Source organism: Hippoglossus hippoglossus, chromosome 4 (genome assembly GCF_009819705.1).
Source record: "Hippoglossus hippoglossus isolate fHipHip1 chromosome 4, fHipHip1.pri, whole genome shotgun sequence".
Taxonomy (NCBI): domain Eukaryota; kingdom Metazoa; phylum Chordata; class Actinopteri; order Pleuronectiformes; family Pleuronectidae; genus Hippoglossus; species Hippoglossus hippoglossus.
Genome location: NC_047154.1, coordinates 12,999,562 through 13,025,006, shown reverse-complemented (window position 1 = coordinate 13,025,006; position 25,445 = coordinate 12,999,562). Strand labels below are relative to the sequence as shown.

Below are 25,445 nucleotides of genomic sequence, written 5' to 3'. Positions count from 1 at the left end.
TAAATGAAACATAACATATTAAATATTGAAAGTAATCAAATGAAATAGGGTTTACGTGAATGTCATTCTATAAAAATCTGTGTTATACGGTGACTAAACAGATAAAATCAAGTTCAAACCACAAGCCCAGTAAAAGCATTTATGAGAATATGTTTTAAAGAGCCATTTAAAGGGGGATAAGGAGGTTTGTTCTTCTCTGGGAGTTTGTTCCATAGAGTTTTACAAATCTTTTCGAGACCTAAGTGCTGTTGAATACAGATGCTCAGGTCTCCCCGCTATAATCTGAGTTAATTTAGTCTGGATTAACCCTTGTTGAAAATGTTGCTCCTGCTGTCATTTTGAAACAAATTGAAGCCACAGCAAACAACAGGAATACAAAGCCATGGTCATCACTGGTTTAAGCTGCAGTCGCATTGAAAGGCTGTGAGACACCAAGTTGTTTTTTTATACGTCACCTGTCTGAGCAGAAAAAGGTTGCTGTGACATTCTTCTCTTCTTCCAGTTTCTTTTTCCTGGCTTTCTCTCAACATTTTGGTTGTGGATCAGTTTTGCGGCTCCTCCACACAGCTGCTGCTCACATCAGAGGCTGAAGACAGCCGATCTGCAGAGTTTCAGCAAGGTTTCTTCTTATTCAGCACCTCTCACAAAACCTGACTCAGGTTTTAAATCCATCCTGACCTTTTTTGAACGTTTTGAAGGAAAAGGGAGCAGTTACGCTGAATCAAAGTCTTACAATGTATTGAAACGTGGAGGAGGTGGAATTCATCTGCTCGTATCTGATCTTTGTAAACGCAACATGAAGCACAGCCTCCAGCCTTCTAAACATCTCTGTTGTATACAGCCAACAATAAGGATTTATTGTGTGTGTTTAATAACAGATGACAGCTTCCTGTAGATAAAATATGTAGCACATTCCTGTGTGAAGTTGCAGTTCCAGTGGTTATGTAACAGGTGGAGGTTGTGTGTTATGACCTGCATCGTCAGTGTAATGGAAGCTGATGTTGTAAAATCTCAGTGAAAGTAGCTGCTTTGCATTGTTGTGTTGTTCTTTCCACAGATGTTTGATTGTTATCTGTCATTTATACTTTATTATTACTTTACTATAGTCTATTTTTTATAACTAAGTCAGACTGCAGAAGTGACACCGTTATGCTAAACTGCTTTTACACTGACTGAAGTTATCACAGTAACATTTTAGGACCTGATAATTTATTATCAATATATAAGCACTGTTTGACATTTAAACAGTTTTTTAAATTGCTCTTATTTTATGTGTGTTGTTGAAAGGACTTTGTAACTTTGTTTTAAAAGTGCTCTTTAAATGTTTACAAAAGTTTAGAAAACTACTACTACTGCTACTACTAGTACTACTACTACTATTACAACTACTACTACTACTACAACTATTACTTCTGCTACTACTAGTACTATAACTACTGTTACTACAACAACTACTTGTTAATAAAAAGCTATGCACAAACGTCGCAGCATGGAAACAATAACCAAGTGACAGTATATTATGCAACTGTTTGAGGAGGACTCACTAATAATGTGGAATATTTCTGAAGTAGCTCAGGAGCATTAACACGAGCCAGGCAAACAGGAATGTTTAGAACAAGCATTGCACCAATAATAATAATTCAGTTCAGTAAATTTGTAAAAGCAGTGAACTGCACCAGCAGTTATCCTCTGCTCTGCTCTGTGGAGCCTCTGTGTTCCCATCTTCTGCAGCCTCTCTGCTAATATAAGAGTATGATTTAATGTTTTTAATGCCCCCCCCTATGCTCCAAGTATTTTCCCTCTCACTGCTGCTCAGCCACAGAAATGCTGCGGAGAGGCCCAGACTAAACATGGAGATAGTTTGTGAATACACGTAGACAATGAGAGTGTGTATATTTTTGATTTATGATGGAGAACAAAGAAAATCATTATGGATTTTACACAACTGAAGAGCTGGTCCTTCTGCTGGAGCTTGAGGTCTTCAATGTGTTAGTGTGTGTGTGTGTGTGTGTGTGTGTGGGGGGGGGGGGGGGGGTTAGTGTGTGTTTGTGTGTGTGTGTGTGTGTGTGTGTGTGTATGTGTTTGTGTGTGTGTGTGTTAGTGTGTGTTTGTGTGTTTGTGTATGTGAACTGCTGTGGCCTTGGGGTGGAAACATATCTCATGACTCACTTAGATTCGCACCTGGATTCTGGTGACACACGCACTGACAGTGACACACAGACACACACAGACACACACACAGACGGTGAGGTGCATCTCCTATGAAACATTTTTGGTCTGTAACAAGTAGAGGCACATGTTTCCTGTATGACATCAAGCTTCTGTGCAGCCTGAGGTGACGTCATGACCCCCCTCCCCCCCCCCCCCCCCCCCCCCCCCCCCCCCCCCCCCCCCCCCCCCCCCCCCACACACACACACACACACACACACACACACACACACACACACACACACTCACACACACTCACTAACTCACTCCACACCTTATCTACAGGTATTTCACAGATGTTTGGATCACAGCAAACCAATCAGCTGTGAAGCTGCATGTCTGAACGTCACTGTCGGTAAATCGGATGGAGGTGAAATCACAAACATGCGAACACACACACCTGCATAATATGATTTCAGAAGATGCACACTTGCACCTTTCCCAATTCAACTTTCTCTTTAAGATCAGAAAATCTGAAAATGTGCATCTGCATGAAGACCTCAGTGCCACAATGAATCTGTGAAAGGTCCATCAGGTATTTCCACCACCTAACACGTCTGCGGCTCAGTAGGTTTACTGTAGCGTAGCACAACAGATCAGCCTGGGCTCACAAGTCAGCGTGCCAAAGATTTGTTGTTGGGCCTGGAGACTTAAACTGGCAGTTCAGGTTCAGATAGCAGGAGTTAGATCATCGTGAATAGACTGAATCTGACCGCTCACTTACCAGGTAGTGAGATGAGGAAGTGTGACGTGTTTCGCTGCATGCCACATGTCTAACCTTACTTTCTCTGAGTCGGATGAATCCACCGTGGCACATGTCAACTAGGTCAATGCAATCACGCGTGGGACCCCAGGACCATCATGTTTGTGAACTATCCAGTGTACTAAATTATTGTAATTAATGTGTTTTTGCACAATACAGTTTGACCCACATTCTGTGAATGTTTCATTATTTCACAACAACTTCCTTAAGACAGGTGAGAACTTGAATGACTGAACTACTAAATACTGGTGATGAAAGAACAGACAGACAGACAGGCAAACAGAAAGAGGGTTAGGGAGAGAGATGAATGAGGAAATTAGTTAGGATTTTATTCCTCCCCCACAATACAAATGAATCTGCTTCATTTTAATTTATGGGGTTTTTCCCTGTCGTAAAACATTTAGTATCAACATTATTTTCCAGGAACTCTACTGGTAAAAACAGACATTCAAACTTTATTAAGATTTGTAGGAAGGGTCACATTTACTGACATCCAGTTTTGAAAGCTTTTACACTAATGTTCCTCTCTCTTGAAAAACTGACTGATTAATTTTAGCATTTTTGGCAGCAGAGACTTCCATTGGATGTAGATGAACTTCTGTTTGAGTATTAGGGGCGGAGTGGTGGAAACTAAATACTAACTAAAACTAAATTACTGTTTGCTGTGGGCAGAGAGGACATACTGTCACTATTGTCACTAAATCTTGTCCACTACCAGCATGAGCAGACGTTTTTAAATGCTGTTCTATTTCACTGCAGTAATGCATGTGTAATTCTTGTCATTGTATTAACAATTAGTAAGAGTTTTTGACTCATGTCAACTTGTCAACTTGTCAACTTGCGCCTCAACTTTAGTGTTGTGATAAGTGATATGGACATAAAACTCCTGAACATTAACCTGGTGGAACCTGAACAGTTGTTTTGTCAACTGATCTTGAGCTTTTTACCACCTCACATGGTCTTTATCAGGTGATGAACTGAATCAGTCTGTCAATGAAAACCCTGTTACATGGAAACAAAAATACAGAAGAGCTAGTTTGTGGAGCTTTGATTTTGGCCAAACAATCAAAGTTTAAAGTGTCACATGATTTTGAATATAATCGTACTAACACACCCTGCAACCTGCTGGCCACTTGTCCAGGATGTTCCGCCCCTCTCGCCCAATGTCAGCTGGGTTTGGCTCCAACTCCAACCAACCACCCCAGGATATGAAATGGATGGATGGCTATATTCACATTACTATTCAAATATATCTTCCTGCTGTATACTAGTCTAAATGCTCTTTCAAAGCCTTTTTTATAGGTAAATAATCCTGATGGAGAATAGCAAATTAATTTTCTAATAAGTTTGTCTAAACAGTCACTTTTCTACACATTATATGTATCAGAATTTGCCCAAGAAACTTGTGTTATATGTGTCATTGAACAGTGTAACCTCCTCTTCTCATCATCTAACTCTTCAAATCCACACATATATGTTACCACAGATATGATCTCAACGTTCTGAGAACACAAGTCAAGACAATATTGGGATTTCAACACAGGCAAAAGGAATTTGGCTTGTGAGCTGATATAAAAACAATAAAAAAACTCTTATCACATACTACAGCCTAAAGGGGACATAAAACAAGCGGTGGAAATATACAGTGGAATATCAACAATAAAATGTTTATGCTTGAGAACATTTAAAAAGGCGGATACGGCCTCGAACTGCATGAAACAGAGAGAGACGGTCAGGAGCAGGGAGACAATGACAGAGCTCCTATGAAAAAGAGGCTGAGTCCACACATAGATGCAGGAAACGAGATAGAGAAAGTCAGACCGGTACAGTGTGTGATAGTTATGACTTCACTCTGACATGGTGGTGACACACCAGCAGCTGTAGGCCTGGTTCATGGTTCATCAGTGCAGCACAGACCTTATAAGGACAACGTCTTCCTGACTCATTTATTATCTGACTGCCTGTTGACAGACGGGACGCTGCGAGCTGAGGCATTCACTGAATTCATTTCCAAACGATGCCAAAAAGTTGCGTTCACTATCACCGCCCCACACTTCTTCCCTCTTCTTAATGCAGTTTCTTCCTGTTCCCTCCCCTCACTTTTAATTCTTGACAACCCCTTTTAATCTTTCTTTCCTACTTCCTTCTCTTGTCTCATGTCTTTTCTCTTTGTCTCTCTCTACCTTGTTTTCCTGTGCGACCGTGCGTTCACCTCCTGTTAAGTAAGGAGGTCAGCATGGATTGCGCACACACACAAGCACACACAAGCACACACACACACACACTCGTACACATCTGGCTGGAGCTGGATTTCACCACTTTTCTGGGAGTGGTGAGAAGAAGGCGTGTGTGTGTGTGTAAAGTGGGAGTGACCGAGGCCGTCAGGGCGAGGGAGAGAGAGGATGAGGATGGGCCCGGCCTCCAGCTCCAGAGTCAGAGAGAGGAAAGCCCTCCCACAGGAAACCAGCTCTCCACTCCACATGGCCTTTTAAGGTAAAAAACTCCCCAAAACTCCTCTCACCAGGGAACAGGCCTAAGATATAGTCACATTTAAAGCTACAGTGAGAGACAGGGGAGAGCAGGGTGGAAGCCGGAGAAAAGACTTTGTGAAAAGTTAAAAAGAAGAAAATCCAATTTCTTTTAATTGGACAAAACTAAGATGGAGCAAAAAGAGCAACCTGAGCTTTTCCATTTTTTTGTAAATGTATAAAGACTGCGGCCATTTTCATTCATATAACTGATATTTTCATAGCATTTAACTATCAAAGCATTTATGACTGAAGGTGCACATGAGGCCCAGTCAGGACTTTATCTTTCGTGACCTGCTGCACACGAGATGAGAAACATTCATGTTGTCTGTCTGTCGTCTGAGTCATACGAAGAGGAGTGTGGGAAATGGACCCTTTGCATTTCCTTCACAAGGGAAACTGATCTAAAGCAACTGTAAACAGAAGAAGATGCATCCACACAGATTAGGTCATTATGGGAAATTGTTGTGTATTATCAAGAGAATTACATAAGCTCTGAACATTTCTGCACAAGATGTTATCTTTACATTAACTTATAGCAAAGTTGTATGTGTTCGTGACTGCATTGTTGATTTCATTGTTATTGATTGAAATTCGAACATATATTTATGTACAAACACTGTCGGATGAGTGAATCCCCCCCCCCAGATTAAGTTAATTGGAGACCCTTAATGACCATATAAGTGAGTGTAAGCAGAAATGTTTTTTTGTCTCTGTATGTCGGCCCTGTGATACACTGGTGACCTGTCCAGGGCGAACCCCACCCTGTGCCAATGTCGACTTGGATAAGCTCCTGATGACAATAAGCAGTGTAGAGGGATAGATGGATGGATTCTTCTGAAAACATCTGTCTGCTGCTGCAGCTGCTGGAAAAGAGCCATGTGGGGCTGAAGCAGAACAGTAAAGTTGTGGGCCATAAACCCAGAAACAATTAGCAAAAACCGGCTGTAACGCTCTGGAGAGCAGAGGACAACTGCAGAGCTGGGTAATAATTCTCTGGTGGGTTTGTCACTGCGACCGTCAAAGCTCACACATGGAGACTGGAGCCATTATTCATTAAAACAACATTGATTAGTTCAGCTTTGGACGTAAATGACATGCTCCATGATACATGTGTTTCTGAGAAATAACTTGTCTTTTCTTTTTTTACATACACAGTATTAAAATAGACCATGTGTAAATGGGGAACTCAAGGACTCAAGGACAGATGCTGTTACTATTTAAACAAAGCTGTATTGCTGAGGTTATCTAGGTGCTACACTTAGAGCCCATTAAGGAAGAATGTAGGACGTCATCCTACGGCCGCTTTGCTTATAGGCTGCTGATAACCGCCAGCACGGCCCAGTTGAGTGAACCATGAGTCTCTGCCAACCCCAGAGGTCAAAGGTCACTGTATGACTGCTCATCGAAAAATGTGAGGGCTGTGTAATATCTGTGCTGTCTCTACATGTCATATCAAACTGACCAAAATCTGCTTTTCTTCTCCTCAGCCAGGCTCTACTTTTTCCTGTAACTCCCTCTTGGCTAAACTTCACCCTCTCCAACCTCAGCAACTCATCTAAAACACTGCAGCCCGCCTCGACTTTTTTAACTCCCTAAATTCTCTCTTCACCCTCCTCCTGCATCCCCTGCACTGACGGATAAAATCCTGATACTGCTGCAAAGGAACTCCCACAAACGTGCAGAACCATGACGACACTGCCTCTCCTGCGCTCCATGCATGGGCTCGGTTTGTGACTTCTGGCCGCCGGCTGGTCCTGCCCTGCAGTGGCCTGGACATCACTCCACCCAGCCTGGCCCGAAACCGCTTCCCCTTTTGTTTCCCCAGCGTGGGACTGAACCTCCCACCCACGTCAGGCTGGCAGAGTGACTCCCTTCTTGCATACAGCTTGTCCTCTCTGGTGCCCTGTTCTGTAAATTAGACCAATTATACACTAATTATCATAGTCATGCCCATTTGTTTACTTATGTGTTACCTCTATCTCACCTTCCGGAGTCAAATATTCTGTTATTCTATATACCCCCGAGAACAATGAAATATCAGCCAAATATTTTAAGTGAGATACATATTTCTGTCAGTGAGTGTGTGTGTCTGTGTGTGTCTGTGTGTGCGTGTGTGTGCGTGTGTGTGTGGTTGGCCTAAAAGAGGTCTGTGTCCTTCTGCCTCGCCCACATACTGTTGAACATATGGCTTCATTTAGAGAGTAATGGATGGAGGTCATTTGTCATCAGCAGAATAAACAAATGAGGACACGCACACACACACACACACACACACACACACACACACACACACACACACACACACACACACACACACACACACACACACACACACACACACACACACATTCTTTTATGAGATGCATATAAATTTTCCTAGCCACTATATAGTATTTATGATATTTACTCATGGCTGTACCTAATTTTCCCAGTTCTAATTGAGGAAATAGAAACAATCGATAAAAGGATCACAATTAATTAAAATGTTCTATTTCTGCTGAGTCGCACCCATTCTCCCTGAAAGGACGTTTAGCTGGTTTCCATTTGTAGGGATTTCCCTTTCCTGTCCGCTTAACTGAACCGCTGAGAAAGACGAGTCACTGCTGTTATGTTAGTGAGCATCGCTCCCTTCTGGGCGTGAAGAATATCACAATTATCAAGAAGGAGCGCTATATGAAAGACCAGTTTTTTTTTTTCTTTGCATCATTTTCTTGCAGGTGGAATTAAGTATAACACGCAGGCATTGTCCGATACAAGATTAAGAAGATAATTAGTTCAAAACTATCAAAAAGAGCAACACAATCCCAACAAGGTCTGAATCTATAAGTCCGACTGCCTTTGAACGCATGAAACCGTATTTTAGGCATTTCTGTCTATACATGGTCTAATATTAAAAACACTTACTTAAAGTTTCGCTGTGTGAGTTTGTGGTAAATCTGTTCATGATGTTTGTTGTGCCTTGTGTCCTTTCTTCCTGGCATCTCTTGATCTCATGATCTCATGATCTTTTAGTTTTTTCTATTTATATCGTTTATGGGTCGTGGGGGGGCTGGAGTGAAGAGAGGTGGAGTACACCCTCCCCTGGACAGATCCCACAAATTGTTTGAGGTTACGTTATGTCCCAACTTCCCACAAATTGTAGGACATGGAGTACCAGGAGAGAATCCATGCAGATACAAGGAGAACATGCAACCAGAACACAGAAAGGCCAGAGCCAACCCTGTTTCAGGTTCCAGGTGTTGTACATGCTGAGTCATGTTGACACTGCCATGTCTGACTGAGACATGAATACAACACAGCCAACATGACACCTGCGCTCTTCACAAGTCAAAATGTCCAGTGGTCAAGTGAGACACCCTTCACTGACAGATTGTTACTTCTGTGGTTGGACACATTAACTCCTCCATTTTGAAACTGTAACATAAAGTGAGATATTTCAACATGACACCAACTGTGTTGCATTCTGAACAATGTCAAGGTTATTGGATGTGTTTCCGGATCAGTGTTTAGTTTAACTTCAAAGCCATATTAAACACAGTTTATCCTGATGTTAGTTTATGGGCAGAGACTGTTCCTATGTTTGCTGATAGTCCCTGTAGCTGTTCTGCAATCTGCTGCCTGAAGGACCTCGTCTGACTCCTTGTTTTGGGGAACTTCTCGTCATGACTTTGGGCCTTGGATGACAAACAGTAATATTTATACAAGGTGGAGTGTGAGCTCTCTGCCGTGGGTCTTCTCAGTCTAGCTAGATACTGAGAGACTTGATGCAGCAATGGAAAACAAGCGTTACTCATTACCAGTACACAAACATAACTACGGATATTTGCACTCAGTGCAACAGTGTCAACCTTGTTCCTCAATGTGTCTTGACTTCATCCACTTGTTGAAGATGATTTAAACTTATATCGGGATTCTAAGTTATAAACTATAAAGTTAAAGCAAAAATATATGGAAATAATAAACATTTTTTAAATAAAAAAGAAGCAATGGAAGTATGAGAATGTGCATAACATCAATTTAACCAACAGACTGCAGAAAAAGTAACAGCTTGATTTGCATGATTTGCATTTGCGGCACATGGACCTAAAGCTTTAGTTTCAGGAGCCTCCTGTAGGGGGAGACATTGCACTGCCAGTGGACTGAGTTCTGCAGTAAAAGTTTGATGCTTCACTTTGCCTGCAGATTTCTTCTGAATTAATTGATCACAATTGAGATTTATTGATACAAATATAAAAAAGCTTGTCCTCAAAACGATCTCCATTGGGGTTTTTTATTAGCTGCAAAGCAATTAACAATCATGTAGTTTGTACAAACAAAGTCTGAAAATTAACATTCCACATACACACACAACACAGTCTTGTTCATACTAATAATTTGTGACCATAAATTGCATATATAAGTTACTTTATCATGACATTATGCTTGTCAAGAACTGCATTCGTGCATGTTAATTGCAAAAAGTATAAAAGCGGCCATTGTGCTCTGCTTGATTTTTAGTTAAACTGATTTGCATGATGGGAAAACATATAATTCCCCAGAGTGCTGAAGGTCTTAGTTATCAGATTTGCGGTGAAGGCATCAGATGCATTAAAAACAGACAGCGATGAATGGCAGTTTGCCTATCTGCTCAGCTCCCATCTATGTCAATGCCTTGAGTACAATGCGCTCATTATGGCATAGACACAGACTACATATTGTGCGGTGCTCGTGCTTTGAGAAAGCGGAGAACTCTGGCTCTTTGTGAAATGGGTCAGGTCTGTGAAGTGATTAACAGTTGGCTATGTCAGCAGAAAGATGTGATTTGATAATTCCCATAGCCTACGAACCCTCAGAGAAACAAGGAGGTCTGCAGTTACACTAATTATCCCATGATCCTTTGTCTGGCTCTGAGTACCAGACATTTGTAGGGTCAGATTGGATGTCGAAGTGTAGTGTTGGTTTGAATTAGCCTCAATTGCAACCAGAAACCTCCACGAATACTTGTCAATCTGGAACGCAGAGCAGAGGGTCTAAACGTGGACGTGTTCCCAGAGCTGACAGCATCGGTTACAGCTACAGTAGTGTGGCCTGCTGTTCATGAAACAAGAATTGGGATCCCAGCATCTGGACAATGCCTGGACAATCAGGGACAGATTTCACTTCTAAAGGTTTCTTCTGTGTCCGGATTCTGGTATCGTAGCTCTTTCAAATGTTTGAGCCTGAATTTGATTAAACGCTCACCTCAAATCACATGTCAGAAAAAGCTTTGTGACCCCCGCCACGTCGAGTCAACGTCCTAGAATAACCCCTCAACACTGGAACAAAGGGAACTATGGAAGACGTTTCACAGTGGCTACTTTGTGGCCATAAAAGTTGGGCAGGTGTTCATAGTTCAAAAAGTAGTTGGTCAATGGTTCACATGCAAAACCTCTGAAAATGAGAAAACTCTGTTCGAGTAAAAAGGTGAAGGACATATGACTGTGGTTGCAAGTAGACAATTTGGGAGTGTGTGTGTGTGTGTGTGTGTGTGTGTGTGTGTGTGTGTGTGTGTGTGTGTGTGTGTGTGCATATTTTGTGCAAGCCTATCCTCGGGGGTGTGTCTGAGCGTGTGATGTCATGGTTCGGATCCGGGTGATCCCTTCCTGGCCAATCAGTGTGAAGAAGGAGGTTTCTGCTGGGGGCGGTCAGTGGATGATTACAGGACGGGGCAGATTAGGGTCTAAACCAGGCTGTAAAACACTGACCTGTAGGAGTGATTTAGTGGTGTAGTATATGGAATCTGTCTGCAGCAGCCTGAGCGTGTAACATCTATTAAGTTTATACAGATGGACGTGATCCAAAGACATGGTTAAAGCTGTCATACAGAGTTATGGGATGTTATGTCATCAACTTAAAGACAGTCAGGTCATAGGCCTCAGAGATCAGGGCCTGAATCCCTTCAAACCAGATAGGATCAGAGTGCATGGGCTTAGGTTTCAAAACTTCAAAGAAAATCTGCACATCTTCACTTTTCATGCAGCATGATGTGGACTGGAGGAAGATTAGCAGCACTTTGTGGAAGCTAATGAAGATCCACAAATAAAGAATATATTTGGGTCTGGTTTATGTAAGGTGTGTTCTGGTGGATTTACAGGGTTTCATCTTAGTTGTACAAGTTCTTTAGTTCTTGGGTAATGTTTTGTAGAATATTACTGGATAGCTGCTTTGAGACATTTATCCGGAGAGGTTGTTTGTGAGAACACAAGTGTCCGAATCTGTTGCTGCGGACATTCTCCAGAGGTTTTCCTGCCAACCCCCTACTAAAATGTCCGGAAAATATCAGAGGGAGCCGATGGGAGAATACAGACGGAAAATGTCGGGGAAGATTCACCGTGAGCGAGTTGTTGTGATTATGACGTTTCTAACACCCGACAGACAGAAAACTGAAGAGGAAAAAGAGCTGCTATACACAGATGAAGATGTCAGCTTGGAAAGACCATTTTGGGGTTAATGTCTGGACCCACTAGTGCAGACACTCTCTGGAGTTCATGTCTGAAAACGGCTTGAGTCCTTAACTAGCAGCTCTATCTGACGTCCAGAAAACAACTGAGTCAACACCAGAACAATCATTTACACACATAAATCATTTACAAGCAAATGAACCAGTTTGGTGGTTGCCGACACACATTGTGCCCCTGATCTTTACTCTGTATGAATCAGAATGATCATGCTTTGGCAATTCATCTGAGCTATTTATGATTTTGATGATTTTGCAGGAGAAGCAGATTTGGTTCAGATCTGATTAACTGGGCCACTAGGACATTAAGTATTTGCTGTGGAGATGCTCTTAGAAAAGCTTCAACGTGTCTCCACTGTTAATATCTCTAACTTATATCATGGACAGCTGAACTGTTACATTATCCCATGAGGGAAACATATACAATTCTCAGCTGCTGTCTGCTTCTTATACAGCAGAGGTTGTTTCACAGTCTAATTGAGACACACAAGATAAAGAGAGATATTGTAATATGTTGTGTATTAATTCCTATTTAGCAAACTCAAACTTTCTGTTTTTTTATCCTTACAGAACTGTCTATTTTTAAAGTGGCTATTAACCTTTGTTTTGATTCACCTCATTTCTGTGTCACATACAGTAAAGTCACACTTCCTCTTCACACGTAATTGTTCCTCAAAAAGATCTAAAACTGTCCCACTTTGTTTAGAAACACCTCTGACCCAGTGACACACATCGCTTCCTTCTCATGTTCGGAACCGTTTTAGTACTTTCTCCACCACACAAGGATCTATAATAAGACGTGTGGGAGGCCTGTTCATTTGTCAGGACTCAGAAAGTTCACAGTTTGACATTTATCATTATCTATGACGTCCGAATACAATTTTCTTTGTTGGCTCTTGTAGCACTTTGACTCAGAAGAAGGCAATATGTGGTAACTGTATCGGCCTGGTTACTTTGGTCGGGACAGTGAGGATAATGGAATAATTTCAATACAACCTTGTACAGATTTCCATGGTATCCAGATTATCCATCATAACGATTTTAGTGATCCTTTAGTGGTCAAAATTTCACTTAACAATATAAGAGTCTTTTATTCATCTCTACTTTTGTTTATGTCTATATTGATAGAGATAATTAATCAGTTGATGGATAGAAATTGATCAGTCACAGTTAGTTACTAACATTCTTAACGAAGTTCATGTTCATGCTAAACATCAGTTTGCATCGTCATTGTGACCCGTTAGCATGAAGACATACATATTTTTAGCTCAGCGGTCTTAATGAATTTAATGTAAATATTTATGTGTTGATTAACTGATTCGAAAAATGTCATCATGACGACTTTAACTGAGCCTCGACAGAGTGACACAAGTTATTCCTCTTGTTTCTGGAAGCACTGGAACAAATGCCTGTATTACAATGATCGTATTATTCTGGATTTGTGGGCTGCTATGGTTGTATTTATGTAGTATTATGTTGTTGGTTTGAATTTTATTTTATTTTATATAGATATGGACCTTTGTGTCTGCAATAAAGTTAAAATGAAATTCAATTCAATTCAATTGTCTGCCATATTCTACTTTTGTCCAATGTGCACATGGAAGTTCAACACTTTGAATTAGATTCCTATATTCACAGTAGACGCAGAACTAATAACACCTGAATGTTCCTATCATTTTTTATCTTCATCACAATAATATTTAATTCAGTTATCCTCCGACAACTCTCTTTCAAACCCTTCCTTTAACATATCATAACCTGCAAGCAAAACAAGTCTGAATATGCCTCTTCACCGTGTCAGTGTTCATATCTTCGCTCCGAGTTCTGGCTTGAGCTTCCCAGTCAGTCACATTCCAGTGCGTGACTGCAGGTACGAGGCTGATGAAGAGTGAGGCAAAGAACGAAGGGATGAAGAACGGAGAGAAAAGTGGTGCGAGGAGGAAAACAACCCACCAATGAGGAGATGATGGGGGCTCAACACTACTGGCTGCTGTTGCTGGTGCTCGACTGCCGTGAGTGGATTACAGGTAGCGTGGTGTGTGTGAATCTCCTCACACCGCACCCTGAATAAGACTGGGTTGTTTGTGGTTGTGTAGCTGTGTGTGTGTCGGTGTCGGTGTCACTGTGTGGGTCATGTTAAGTCAAGGAGTGTGAATATGCAGTATTCAGCAGCTGTGGTGGACTGGCCTCCTCTGTGGACATGTCTCGTCTTGTCCGCTCAGCTCAACTGGAGCCCTTGGGCCAAACCTGCCATTAGGACTGTTGTAGACTGAGGTTGGCTTACTTAGTTGCACTAAGTGGGGTCTACCTATTTATTAAAGGTTTAAGAACATGTGATTCACTCAGGCGGGGCAACGGTGAGTAAGTAAAAACACCTTGTACGAGAGGGTGCATGTTTTTTGCATTAGCCATCACTTTCACAGTCAACACTCTGCAATGAAAGTTCTCACGAAGATTGCTCAGGTGATTGCAAATTTGACCATTTCTTTACAGGATTTGGTTGAAATCCATCATGCTATATAAAGTAAATAAATAGTAAAAGAAAATAAAAATATGGTTAGTTCAGCAAAGTTTTCACATTTGAAATATTAAACATCCACTATGAGTAACACATAATCAAGCTTAGCATCGATATTACCCACGCCTAGTAACAACTTTAGATCCATTTATGATAGTGACCCATTTTGTCAGCTACTGGATATCTGAATTTGACCATGGGGATGAATGAAATACCTCCCACTGCAACATGCTATATCTATTTTTCATCAGAGTACACAATGAGTTACCACGGATGGCACAAAGGCGAACTTAGACACAATAACAATGCAGGCCCATCATATTTCCAACCCACAGCTACTGACACATTTTGCCATGAAAATAAAATAATCAATAATATCAAGTGACGATGCTATTGATTGAGGGGAATGTTTGTAATGGCGAGTCAGGATCTTCTAAGATCAGAAGTATGTCGTCTGCGTAAAGACGGATTTGGTGATTTGAGGAGCTGCTGCAAATGTTGCTTTAGAGAAGTACTCCGGAGTAAAAACAATAAAAAAAAATAAAAATTATTCTTTTCCTCAGGTGCTGTGAGTGACATCAGTCCATATATAAAGCATTATGAGGGTTTGTCATATGACAGAGAGGATCTTCACAGGATGCACTTGAGAAGCAGGAGAGACACACAACCTCAGGAATACACACTGCAGCTGGATTTGACTGCTTTTCACAGGTAGCGTCATATTTGTCTCACGTAACTGGATAGATATTCCATTGATAAACAAATGGTGATGTTCTGTTTATAACCCAATAACAGATGTGGACGATTAGTCAGTGATTGGTCCATTGAGCTGCTGTTGACAGGTCTGCATACCTTTCGCCACAGTACAAAGCTTTGACCACAGCTGTTTGTGTCTTTGTTTCCTCTCAGAACTTTCCGTCTGCGTTTGAAACGAAGCGCAGCAGCCTTTTCCCAGAATTTCATGGTCGTCAGTGAAAATGGTTCCACATCTGCTGACCTCTCCCACTTATACTCAGGAGTACTGGAAGGTTGGTGCAACAGATGAGCTTTATTTAATTCAATTGGAATGATTTCACAGGAATTAAAGGGATTAATCAGATAATATAAAAGTAATTTATAACCGGAAGGGTTCAGATCAAACATCTGGATGAAACATCTGGATGAACTCCTGTTTAAGACATTACTCATATTGAAATCTGAGCTGATTGGATTAAATTAGGGTCACTTTACTTTTTTTCTTGTCTTGCCTCATATGTCACCTCTTGTATGTCTCTGATGCTTCAGCCCTGACTACAATCTCTACAATTACGTATTAGTATCATACCTAGTAACTGTCCGTCTCACTAATCTCTTCTCCCTGCTCATTTCCCACCTGTCTGTCTGACCTGTTATCTCTCTCGACCTGGTCTTGCAGGTGAACATGGCTCAGTCTGCCATGGCTCTGTGTTACAGGGTCAATTTGAGGGAACCATCCACACGGACAACGGGACTTATCACATAGAGCCTGTCCACAGATACACCAGCAGCCAAACAGATCACCACTCTATAATCTACCATGAGGATGACATGGGTAAGACAACTTTCATTTTTCCACTGCGGGGGGGAACTTCAGAACATGTTGCCTCAGCAAACATTTTCATGCTTCTTTTGGCTCCTTGGTAACTTTTAACTGCTCACAAGTGTCCAGAATACAAAAAAATAGAAACCCTGGATCTGTTCTGGCTGAAATTCTCCAAATGACAACCCAAAACCCAGCTGCTTTTCCTGGCTGTTCGGTGATGATGGCAAGAGCACAAGAAGAAATTCCATGCTACAGTAGATCTCCCTCAACATTTTGATTCACAGCCCTCTTGATGCTTTCGCAGAAACTACAACTACAGTATATATCTAATCCTCATTGATGCACTTTCTCACATGGCTTCTGCAGCTGCGGCTCCAGCACGTACAAAGGTTACCAGGTTTAAGGAACTGGCCTCACCCTTAACTTGTAGCAAGAGTGTAGTTATGATTTCACAGAGCCTATTTAGAGCTCTGAGGGGGGTGTTGGTTAGGACTCACCGTGGGCACCAGCCAAAGAAAAGATAAACTGAGGATGGGGTGACTTTTGTAAGGGGAGGAGGAGGAGAAGTAGTCGACTAAAAAAAGAGGAAGACGAAACAGTAGGAGGAGACAGAGGAGGTTCAGTACGAGGTGGCTGCGTGGGCACATTTGCATAAGAATAACAATATTTCCAAGATGTCTTTTTCATGGAAACATGGTGCAGATTGTGCCAAAAACGCCCGTCCCCACCCCCCCTGTGTTTGTCATTAGGTCCACACAGACACTGTGACTGCCTTCCTCCCTTCCTCCCTGTACCCCCTGCCATTTATTCAACCTCTTTCAGAACCGTAGCAAAGTTTAAATTACAGACCGCTGCGACTGACAACATCCTGTTCTATCATTCACAGGCCAGCGTATCTGCAGGAAACTGTAAAAGATCAGGCAGATTAAATTTCGATTAACAATCAATGCTTCCATACAAAGTGGTAAATTGGGACATGGAGGGCTGATGTAATGCTTCCACTCCTGTGTGTATTTTCACTTCCTTAAAGTTAAATAAAGGACCTTCATTCCCCTGGGACAGAGGAAGTCAAGAGGTTTCACCTCTGACACACATGGCAACTCCTGCGCAGTATTTATAATCTATGCTTAATAGAACATCTGAATAGAATGTTCATGTTCAAGTAAAATACATTCAAATCATATTAAGAATATAAATAAAAGTAAGTAATTTTGTTGATAAAATAATAATTAAAGTTTACCATACTATAAAAGAGAGAGAGAGAGAGAGAGAGAGAGAGAGAGAGAGAGAGAGAGAGAGAGAGAGAGACCTAAATCAAACCCAACTTCATGTGACTTTCCTCCTTCCAACGTCTATAAAAGGTTAAGTATTAACTTCACATTTCCTCGAGGTTAATGTAAACTAAATATCAGCAGACTTTATGTTCATGTTTAACTACTGACATATTAATTACTTCCCCTAACTGAGAGTGAATAAGCTGTCAGTGAACTTGGGTGGGATCCGGTTTTATCTTCCTCATGATTTGAACATTAAATGTTCAGGTTTCATTAAGATTTCACACATATATATTCTTCATTTTCAAACATCTATTTCCTCATATGATTTGAGGCCGAATGACATTATACAAGCAGGAGGGATTTGAGAAATGTCTCGGGTGAACACTGACCTTGAGATGTTGCAGTAATGTCTTCAGCTTATCAGTTCTTAGCATTAGTGTGAAAAAGACACAGCTGTTACAGTTCCTGCATACCATAATCTGGGAACATACCTGGAAAAAAAATCCTGATAATAACATTTAAAAATTTTTTTCCAAAGAACCACTCTGACAGTATCAGTACAGCACATTAACCCCGATGGAGGCTTCATAAATTGCGTAAATGGGGAGGATTCAGGTTGATTGATGAGATCTGGACACATGAGATAGAAAACATCCCACCAAGCGTCTGAACCATGTTATTGTTGGGTAGATCAGAGATTCCATCAGAGTGATTCCCAAGTTTTCCTTAGCAGTGGTGCGCATAGGCGATTATACAGAGGAAGTGGAAGGAAGATATCTATACTGAACTGAGTTTTGTTCCATGTTTAGGGTTATCTGGCATTTTTGATCTCACCAATAGGGCACTTGAGGGCACTTGAGGACACTTGAGGGCACTTGAGGGCACTTGGCACCTCAGGCCAAGCTCAAAGTGGCTTGAAGAACTCACTTGCTCTGACCCAAAGATATATTCATGAGGCATTTATTGGCAGAAACTGAAAGACAAACATTGAGGTATTGTCGTATTATATACACACAGACATACTGCTTGGAAAATACTTTTTTTTTTAGCCAGAGTAGTGCCAGAGTTGTGTCTGCCCCCAAGAAACAAAACTGCGTAACTATAACAATATAAACTTGCACAAGAGTGGGATTGAAAGTGTCATATATGCGAGTGTGAGGTGAGATTGTAATTTTGTGTTGCTGTGGAGCCCATTCATAACTGTCACATACTCAAAGCTCCCTGCTGGAAGGAGACCTGAGGCTCTGGCAGACATTTTCCATATTACTCTCAACGGTTGAACTCGTTTCCAGCTTTCGGAATGTGACACTAATTTTTCAGCTGGGAAAATCCTTTTTCTTTTCTTGGCTTGTGGTCGTACAGCAGTTTGTCCTGTCAAGAGGCTCCATTACTCAGGTCACTTACAGGCTTATTCTCTGCTCACTCCTCTGGAGAAAAATGTCTCTTGTTGCTACTTGGGCAAGTAGTGTCATTGGCAAACTGAGAGAAAAAGAGAGAGAGCGAACATGGGCTTGCAGAAAGGTCTGGAAATGATTCCATCAGTGGGTCGACGCCCGGCATTTAGGCATCCATCCATCCTCCCCCAGGCAGCCCACCCCCACTCATGCCATGTAAAGAACGACTTGCAGGGTTGTGATTGGCTGAAGGAGTTTTTTCGCTGGATGGTCTGATCCAATCGTGTGTTGTCATTTTGGGTGACCAGCTAACTGACATAAACATTTCCTGATACTGTCACTCTCTCTTTACTGTGAACGACATGTGAAAGTGATTATTATTATGTACGTGGGGAATTCAAAGCCATTTTTTCTTTATTTACGTAGCTGGGAAAGTTTTGTCTTTTTTTCTGTTGGTCTGGATTTGTGTGTAACTCCAGTGAAACATATTATTGTCATTATTTTTGAATGGTTATGAAACATTTCCAGTCCTTTACATTTTACTTAGACAGTTTCCCCTTTATTCATAAACCCCCCACAGCTTCTCACCATAACCCTCACACTCTCTTTTGCAATGAAGTCCTTCTGGCCTCATTTTTGTGGAACTCTCAGACTTGTCCAGTACAACGCAATGAGCCAGTTTATGCAAATATAACTGCAATCCCATCCTTGTTGCATCAGTCTGAGCGAGACAGACGTCCCAGAGGTGTTGCAAATCGCAGACGATGAAATTGTTTTAGTGAAATCAAACCAGAAGCCATCACAGCATTTTCCACAGGCCGCCCCCTAAGGACCCCACTCCAGACCCCTGTACTGATTTCCACATGTGGCACCTCTATTTATCAAGTGTCTGAGAATGTGTGTGTGCTTCTGCCCATGTTAGCTGCTCGATGTGTTGGTCACTAAGGAGCTGATTCCAAATGATCTCTGGACTTATTGTTTCCAAATGACAAACAGTTGACATGTGAAGAATATTTCTAATGCAAGAAAAACTTGTCTGTGAAACTGCAGGCAAATGATCGATAAAGCTCTTGTTGTCTATAGCTGTTCCACAACCTGATATGTTTCATGAAATCCTTTTGGCCCCGAAGATAATTGGATATGTGTATGACTCCTCTTTTTCATCCTGAGATATTTGTTTTCTTCCTGTTTCATGTCCGTTGTGTGTGACAAACGTCCAAAACACATCCACTCTCTCGCTGTGAATGTTCCTGATGTAGTGGGTTCACAGTGACATTTTCAAGACATTTTACTTGGACCCTGGCAGTGAAAGTTGAGACAAATTTGTGGAGAAACTTACTTAAACATTTGGCCCCTGACACACAGACGCTCCGGGTAATATCAGGAGATTATCTGGAGTTCAGTGCAAGTCTGACAGCAATGTATGGACTTATATTAGAAAACAAGTCAGAATAAAGCACAAACTTTTTCAATTAAAGTCAAATAGTTTTTATTGATTTCATGATGTAGCTCACTTCCACTGCACAAATACGCTCATGTCTGATAACGACTCTATTTGCACAAAGGAGCTTCCCTCAGGACCTTGATAGTGAGAGTAATTACACACACACACACACAAACACACACACACACACACACACACACACACACACACACACACACACACACACACACACACACACACACACACACACACACAGCAACACATTTACAGTGATGAATTCAGTTTAAACAAACACTTTCCATAGATCAGGCTGTGACCCTGGTCCACGTTACAGGTGTGTTTATTTGTGCGCTGATCTTACATAATATCCTGTTTGCGCCAACAAATGAACGGCAGAGGGTTAAACCAAGCCCCAGGTTTTATCTTCCTCCAATTATTCATTCATTGTTTTATTTGGGGACACGCACGTCCACAATCCAATGAGTCATCATGGCTTTAATAAACATTCCCCCGACGGAAAACAAACATGTTCAGGTACAAACTCACCCACAACATTGTTTGCCTGGTCTTGTTTGTGTTTCACTGTGTTTGATCCTTTGAATGTACGTGTGCATCAGTGTCTGTTTGTTTTTCTGCAGTCCTGCCACTCACGACACCCGGCTCTGATGGAATCTGTGGTGCAGATCGTCTGAACGTCCTCGCCCAAAGCCTCAGACCCGATGAGGTAGGGCAGTCCAGACATCACCTCAGTGAGGACGCACACAAACACACTGGTCTTCATTTTTTTTCTTTCCTTGGCTTTAAAAGTTCCTCGTCTGCAACATTTACAGCCAATTCACTCCAACCCAGGAAATGTCTCTCTGAGGTGATTTCACCGACGAGTCCGTTAAAAGTGACCTAATTGATGAGGGTAATCATTCACTCTGTCACTTTGATGTAGCTTGCTTGGTCACCAACGGCAAATTACATGGCCATAAAGACAACTGTTAGAATCAGAATGCATTCAGTAGAGCACATATTCCAGAAACGTATAGATATCAGTCCTCTGAACATGACTGACTCATCAAGATTCATGAATTATTACCTGATAAATCAATGAAAGCATTGCAAACACCTTATCTCGCAATGTTAAAGTGAAATAAACCTGGATCTGTCCCCTGGGTTCGGGGTTTTTCTTGGACCCATATCACATCCTTTAACCAAGTTCCATGGTGCTCTGTTAAGTTGTTTTTGCGTAATCCTGCGAACTAACAGACAAACAAACAAAGGGAGATGAAAACATAACATCCTTGCCGGAGGTAATTAGACAAAGAACATTGCACAGAGACAAGCTGCTTCTCTGTGGACCTAACCTACATTGACGAAGACCTGCATACTTGAAATGACAAAAACAGGTATAATGGAATAAACATCTGCAAATTCCATTCAGTGTATCTCTCCCTTGGGTGTCCCATGTGTTCGACCGACGAGGTGGTGGTCTCAGTGTCCATTGTCCACAGTGGTAGATGTCTGGACATTGGTGCGGGTCCATTCTGAACAACATGCCTGCTGGTGGAGATCATTTCCACCGTGTGATAATGAAATGGTCTGAGCAGATGTAGTTCCCAGTGGAGAGTCCAAGTTGCCTTCTGGTCACTTCACGCCTGCTCTCCTGCTGGGACACTAGTATCAGCAGTGTGCCGACATGGAGACTCTGTGTTTAACGTGTTGAAATGATGTGAACTCATGAGCTTCACCTGAAAACCAGGGAACATATTAAACCATAAATCTGAGGAGACATTTAAATGTATCCTGGGGACTTGGCAGGCTTTGTCATTAATCTTCCTACCATCTGACCAACTGCAATCTGTCCGTGCAACTTTCTCCTACAGGAGGCGCCAGCGAGACGGTCTAAGAGGACATTGGATGAGTCAAAGACCAGCTGCCTGCTTCACCTCCATGCCGACCACCTCTACTACAAGAAGTTCAACTCTGTGAAAGCTGTCGTGGCTCAGGTGATAAGTTCAAATCTATAAACATCATCAATCACTTTGACAAGATGTGATACTTCATATGAACCCAAACACATAAATCCTAATCCCTTATACCTGTGGACTGAGACTGGTGTATTTAGATGCCGCTGATACCTGAGCTGCCTGAAGTCCAGGCCTTTAGAAAACAGGGCACACCAGAGCGTAGTGTAATGGAAAATCCAGCAGGAGCCTCGGAACACAACAGGATTTCCTCAGCTGCTGGTTGCGCAACCCATGCTTTGTTTACAAACCTGTGTCTGAATATAGTGTCCTGTGTTCAGGGTACATGCTGCCACTATCAAAGGTCAGTTGATGTAATTCTTTGTCCTTAAATCTTATCTCAATCAAACAAGTGAAACTATGTAGCAGCAGCGTTCAATTTACCTGCTTGTGTTTACAAAAAAACCCAAATACATTTAAAAGTGTATCAGCTGCTATTCACCACTAGATCAGAGTTCTTTCTTCTGTCTTGAAAACCGAATTTAAATATTTTTATTTATTTGAACTGATCCAGTCTGAGTGTTCTGTAAACTCACAGTGAATCTGTGATCGCAGGTGAAATATTCTAGTATTTCTCTCTTCATTTTTGGTTAAAGGAACATTTTGTTTTGCAAGGGTGGTCATTATGGTCATTTTTCAATTTTAATTAAAAAATATATATCTTTATTTAAATAGCACTAGACAAAGTGCTTCACAAATAAAAAATTTTAAACATGTGAAAACACAAAAAAAAACATACATATGAAAACACAGTTATAAAAGAATAAAGACTAAACATGTGACAGAAATCTAAGCATGACCAACAATCATAATCACAATAAAAAAAGTAGGTAAAATCAGGGACTGTGCATTTTAAGCTTTGATTTAAAGGAGGAATTTTACATCATTATTAGAAATTGAAGTACAGTGTATGTTACTATATAAACGACGGTTCTGTTGCTGCTGTACGGCAAAGTAAAGGGCTCAGTGCCATGATCCTGCTCAGATGCACACAGCTGTCATGGTATACCTCACAGGGGGGCTCGAGACGACGTTGAGAACTTTCTCTGTCTTCAAGGACATGGAGTGCCGACATTTGGCCGAAGGCTTCATGCCAGATGTAGAGGCCTGGCACGGAGCCGGTAGCTGGTCCTGTCCCCCCCCCACCCCTCAGCTGCACCAAGCAGCTCCAGTATGAAGCAACAGACATAAGAATTTCACTCTGAGGTTAAGCAGGAGCCGAGATGATCGACTCCGGGCAAAAACACCAGCTCTTCTGAAGATATAGTGACCTCCCTCTGGTATTTAATACACTCTGAGGTGGCTCATTACATTTAAAATGTCAAACATTTCCAACCCTTAGTCCCATGCTCTTGACCTTTGACTTTGTTGAAATACTGAAGGATTCTCTCAGCTTCACAGAGGAGGAGTTGGTCCATGTGGTAAAATCTACCAATCTAACTTTCAGAAGAAATTTCTTATACAGCTAGAATTAATTTACTATTGAATTTTTTGTATTTTTTACTTTGATTTTGAAAATTTGTTGGTGTAAATCAATCTTTGTTTCAGTGTCAGCTGACGTGCAGTGAATTCAAACTGGAGTCACATACTGGGATCTATTTTAACCATAGACTCAATAAACACAAATCAAATAACTACTTAAAAACAAACTTATACAAAACCAATAAAAAATAACTGTGTTGTAAAAACTGAAACGGCAGAAACCAAAAATGTATTTATGGAACATGTACTTTGACTTATTAGTTTAGTCCATGTCCATTCCATTAACAAACACTGCAGCCAGCCAGTAGGTGACTTTTTAGATGCTTTGGCCGTCTTCTATCTTTATATGTAATCTAAGATATTAATGATCTAAGCTCTTGATGCAAGTAGATTTGTCATGGTGTGCCAGGCATGTTTATATTTTGGGTGGAGAATGCTACAAACCAACAAGAGTGCAGTCTCCCAGGTTGCAGTTGTACCTCAGCGAATTGTTCTTAGAAGAGTTAGCCAAGTTAGCAAGACACACATTTGGTCAGATCTTTGTGTGTAATTTGTATAATTAATCTGTGTCCATGTGTAGGTGGATATTACTGTCTTGATAATTTCCCCATACAATATCAGTGCGCCATTGTCTTTAAAGGAAAAGTTCACCCAAACACTAAAATTCACTCAATATCTTTGAGTCCATTAAACACTTTAGGAGTTTCAGGGGTAAACAGTGTTGTTTGGATTTACCCCTGAAACTCCAAAAGTGTTTTGTGGACTCAAACACTTCACCCACCCCTCCATGGGTATAGTGGTGAGTAGATATTGAGAGAATTTGAATATCTGGGTGAACTGTCCCTTTAAAGTAGGTTTCTGTTGGTCAATAGTTCATTCACTTTTCTCTGCCTAATAGAAGCTTAATGTGCCCACAATGCACCGACCACATGTTATTTTAAAACCTTTAAAACACACCCAAGGGGCGCAAATGTGTTTTCTTTAAAAACAACGTGGGCACGAGCAGGCAGCCGTCAACTGCGTCAGTTTGAAACTACAGACATCTGGTGTAATAGCCCACTGTGTTAAAAGCTGCCTGTCTGCTGGTGTGTGTGCATTGTCTCAGTGTAATACGCAAAAACAAGTGTCTGTCTGTGTTCAAGTTTCTATGTCTGAACGAAGCTTTTGTAATTGGGGTCAGAGGTCACATGAGAAGCTCTTCACATCCTGAGTTTAGCCAGGTACTGAATCCAGAGGAGCAACATTAATATAATTTACTTTTAATTTGCTCTAAATTAAAACCAATACACAGTATTTGTTTTGCATTCCATATTAGCTACGAGGTTCTGAGCTTACAGATGTTGAATTTCATCAAATTGATTCACGTTCATGCTCCCAGCAGCTGAGCCGCGGTCAAGTTGGGACGAGTTACACTTATACTTTGTGGTTTTCCTGTCGTGGAGTCTGTTCTGCATCTGTGCTTATTTTTAATTAAATTTCTCAGTGGTCAAAGGAAGGTCAGTCAGTTTGTCCTTAACTCTTCTCTGCCGACACGCTGTTATTTTCTCTCCAGCTTTTCTCCTGCTGTCCGTCCTCTCGTCACCTCCTCCGCCCCCCCTCAGATTCTTTCCATCTTAAACACTCACACTTGTTGTTGTCCCTGGTTCAGACCCAGGCCGTTGTTACAGCGGGCGGGAAAATATCATGTAAGTTATGCTGTGATGCGATCTTTGAGTGTAAAGAAAATGCTTGTGTCAATCACAGCTGACCTGGTTTCAGTGTCTCGTGCATCTAAGGTGT

At 41.4% G+C, this 25,445-nt stretch overlaps 1 protein-coding gene across 3 annotated transcripts in view; it reads left to right on the top strand.

The window, feature by feature from the left end:
- The first annotated feature begins 11,390 nt into the window (after positions 1-11,390).
- The window catches only part of si:ch1073-396h14.1 (disintegrin and metalloproteinase domain-containing protein 10), a 29,067-nt gene continuing 15,012 nt past the window's right edge, over positions 11,391-25,445 (top strand). Inside the window, exons 1-6 of one of the 3 annotated variants that reach the window (XM_034583849.1) lie at positions 11,391-11,582; positions 15,060-15,207; positions 15,406-15,524; positions 15,911-16,066; positions 20,811-20,896; positions 22,044-22,166. In XM_034583849.1, coding sequence (XP_034439740.1) covers positions 15,134-15,207; positions 15,406-15,524; positions 15,911-16,066; positions 20,811-20,896; positions 22,044-22,166 — 558 coding nt within the window. In that variant the 5' untranslated portion in view covers positions 11,391-11,582; positions 15,060-15,133. Of the gene's footprint in view, positions 11,583-13,754; positions 14,006-15,059; positions 15,208-15,405; positions 15,525-15,910; positions 16,067-20,810; positions 20,897-22,043; positions 22,167-25,445 lie in introns of those variants that run through there. The other 2 variants (XM_034583847.1, XM_034583848.1) reach the window with 2 other exon arrangements.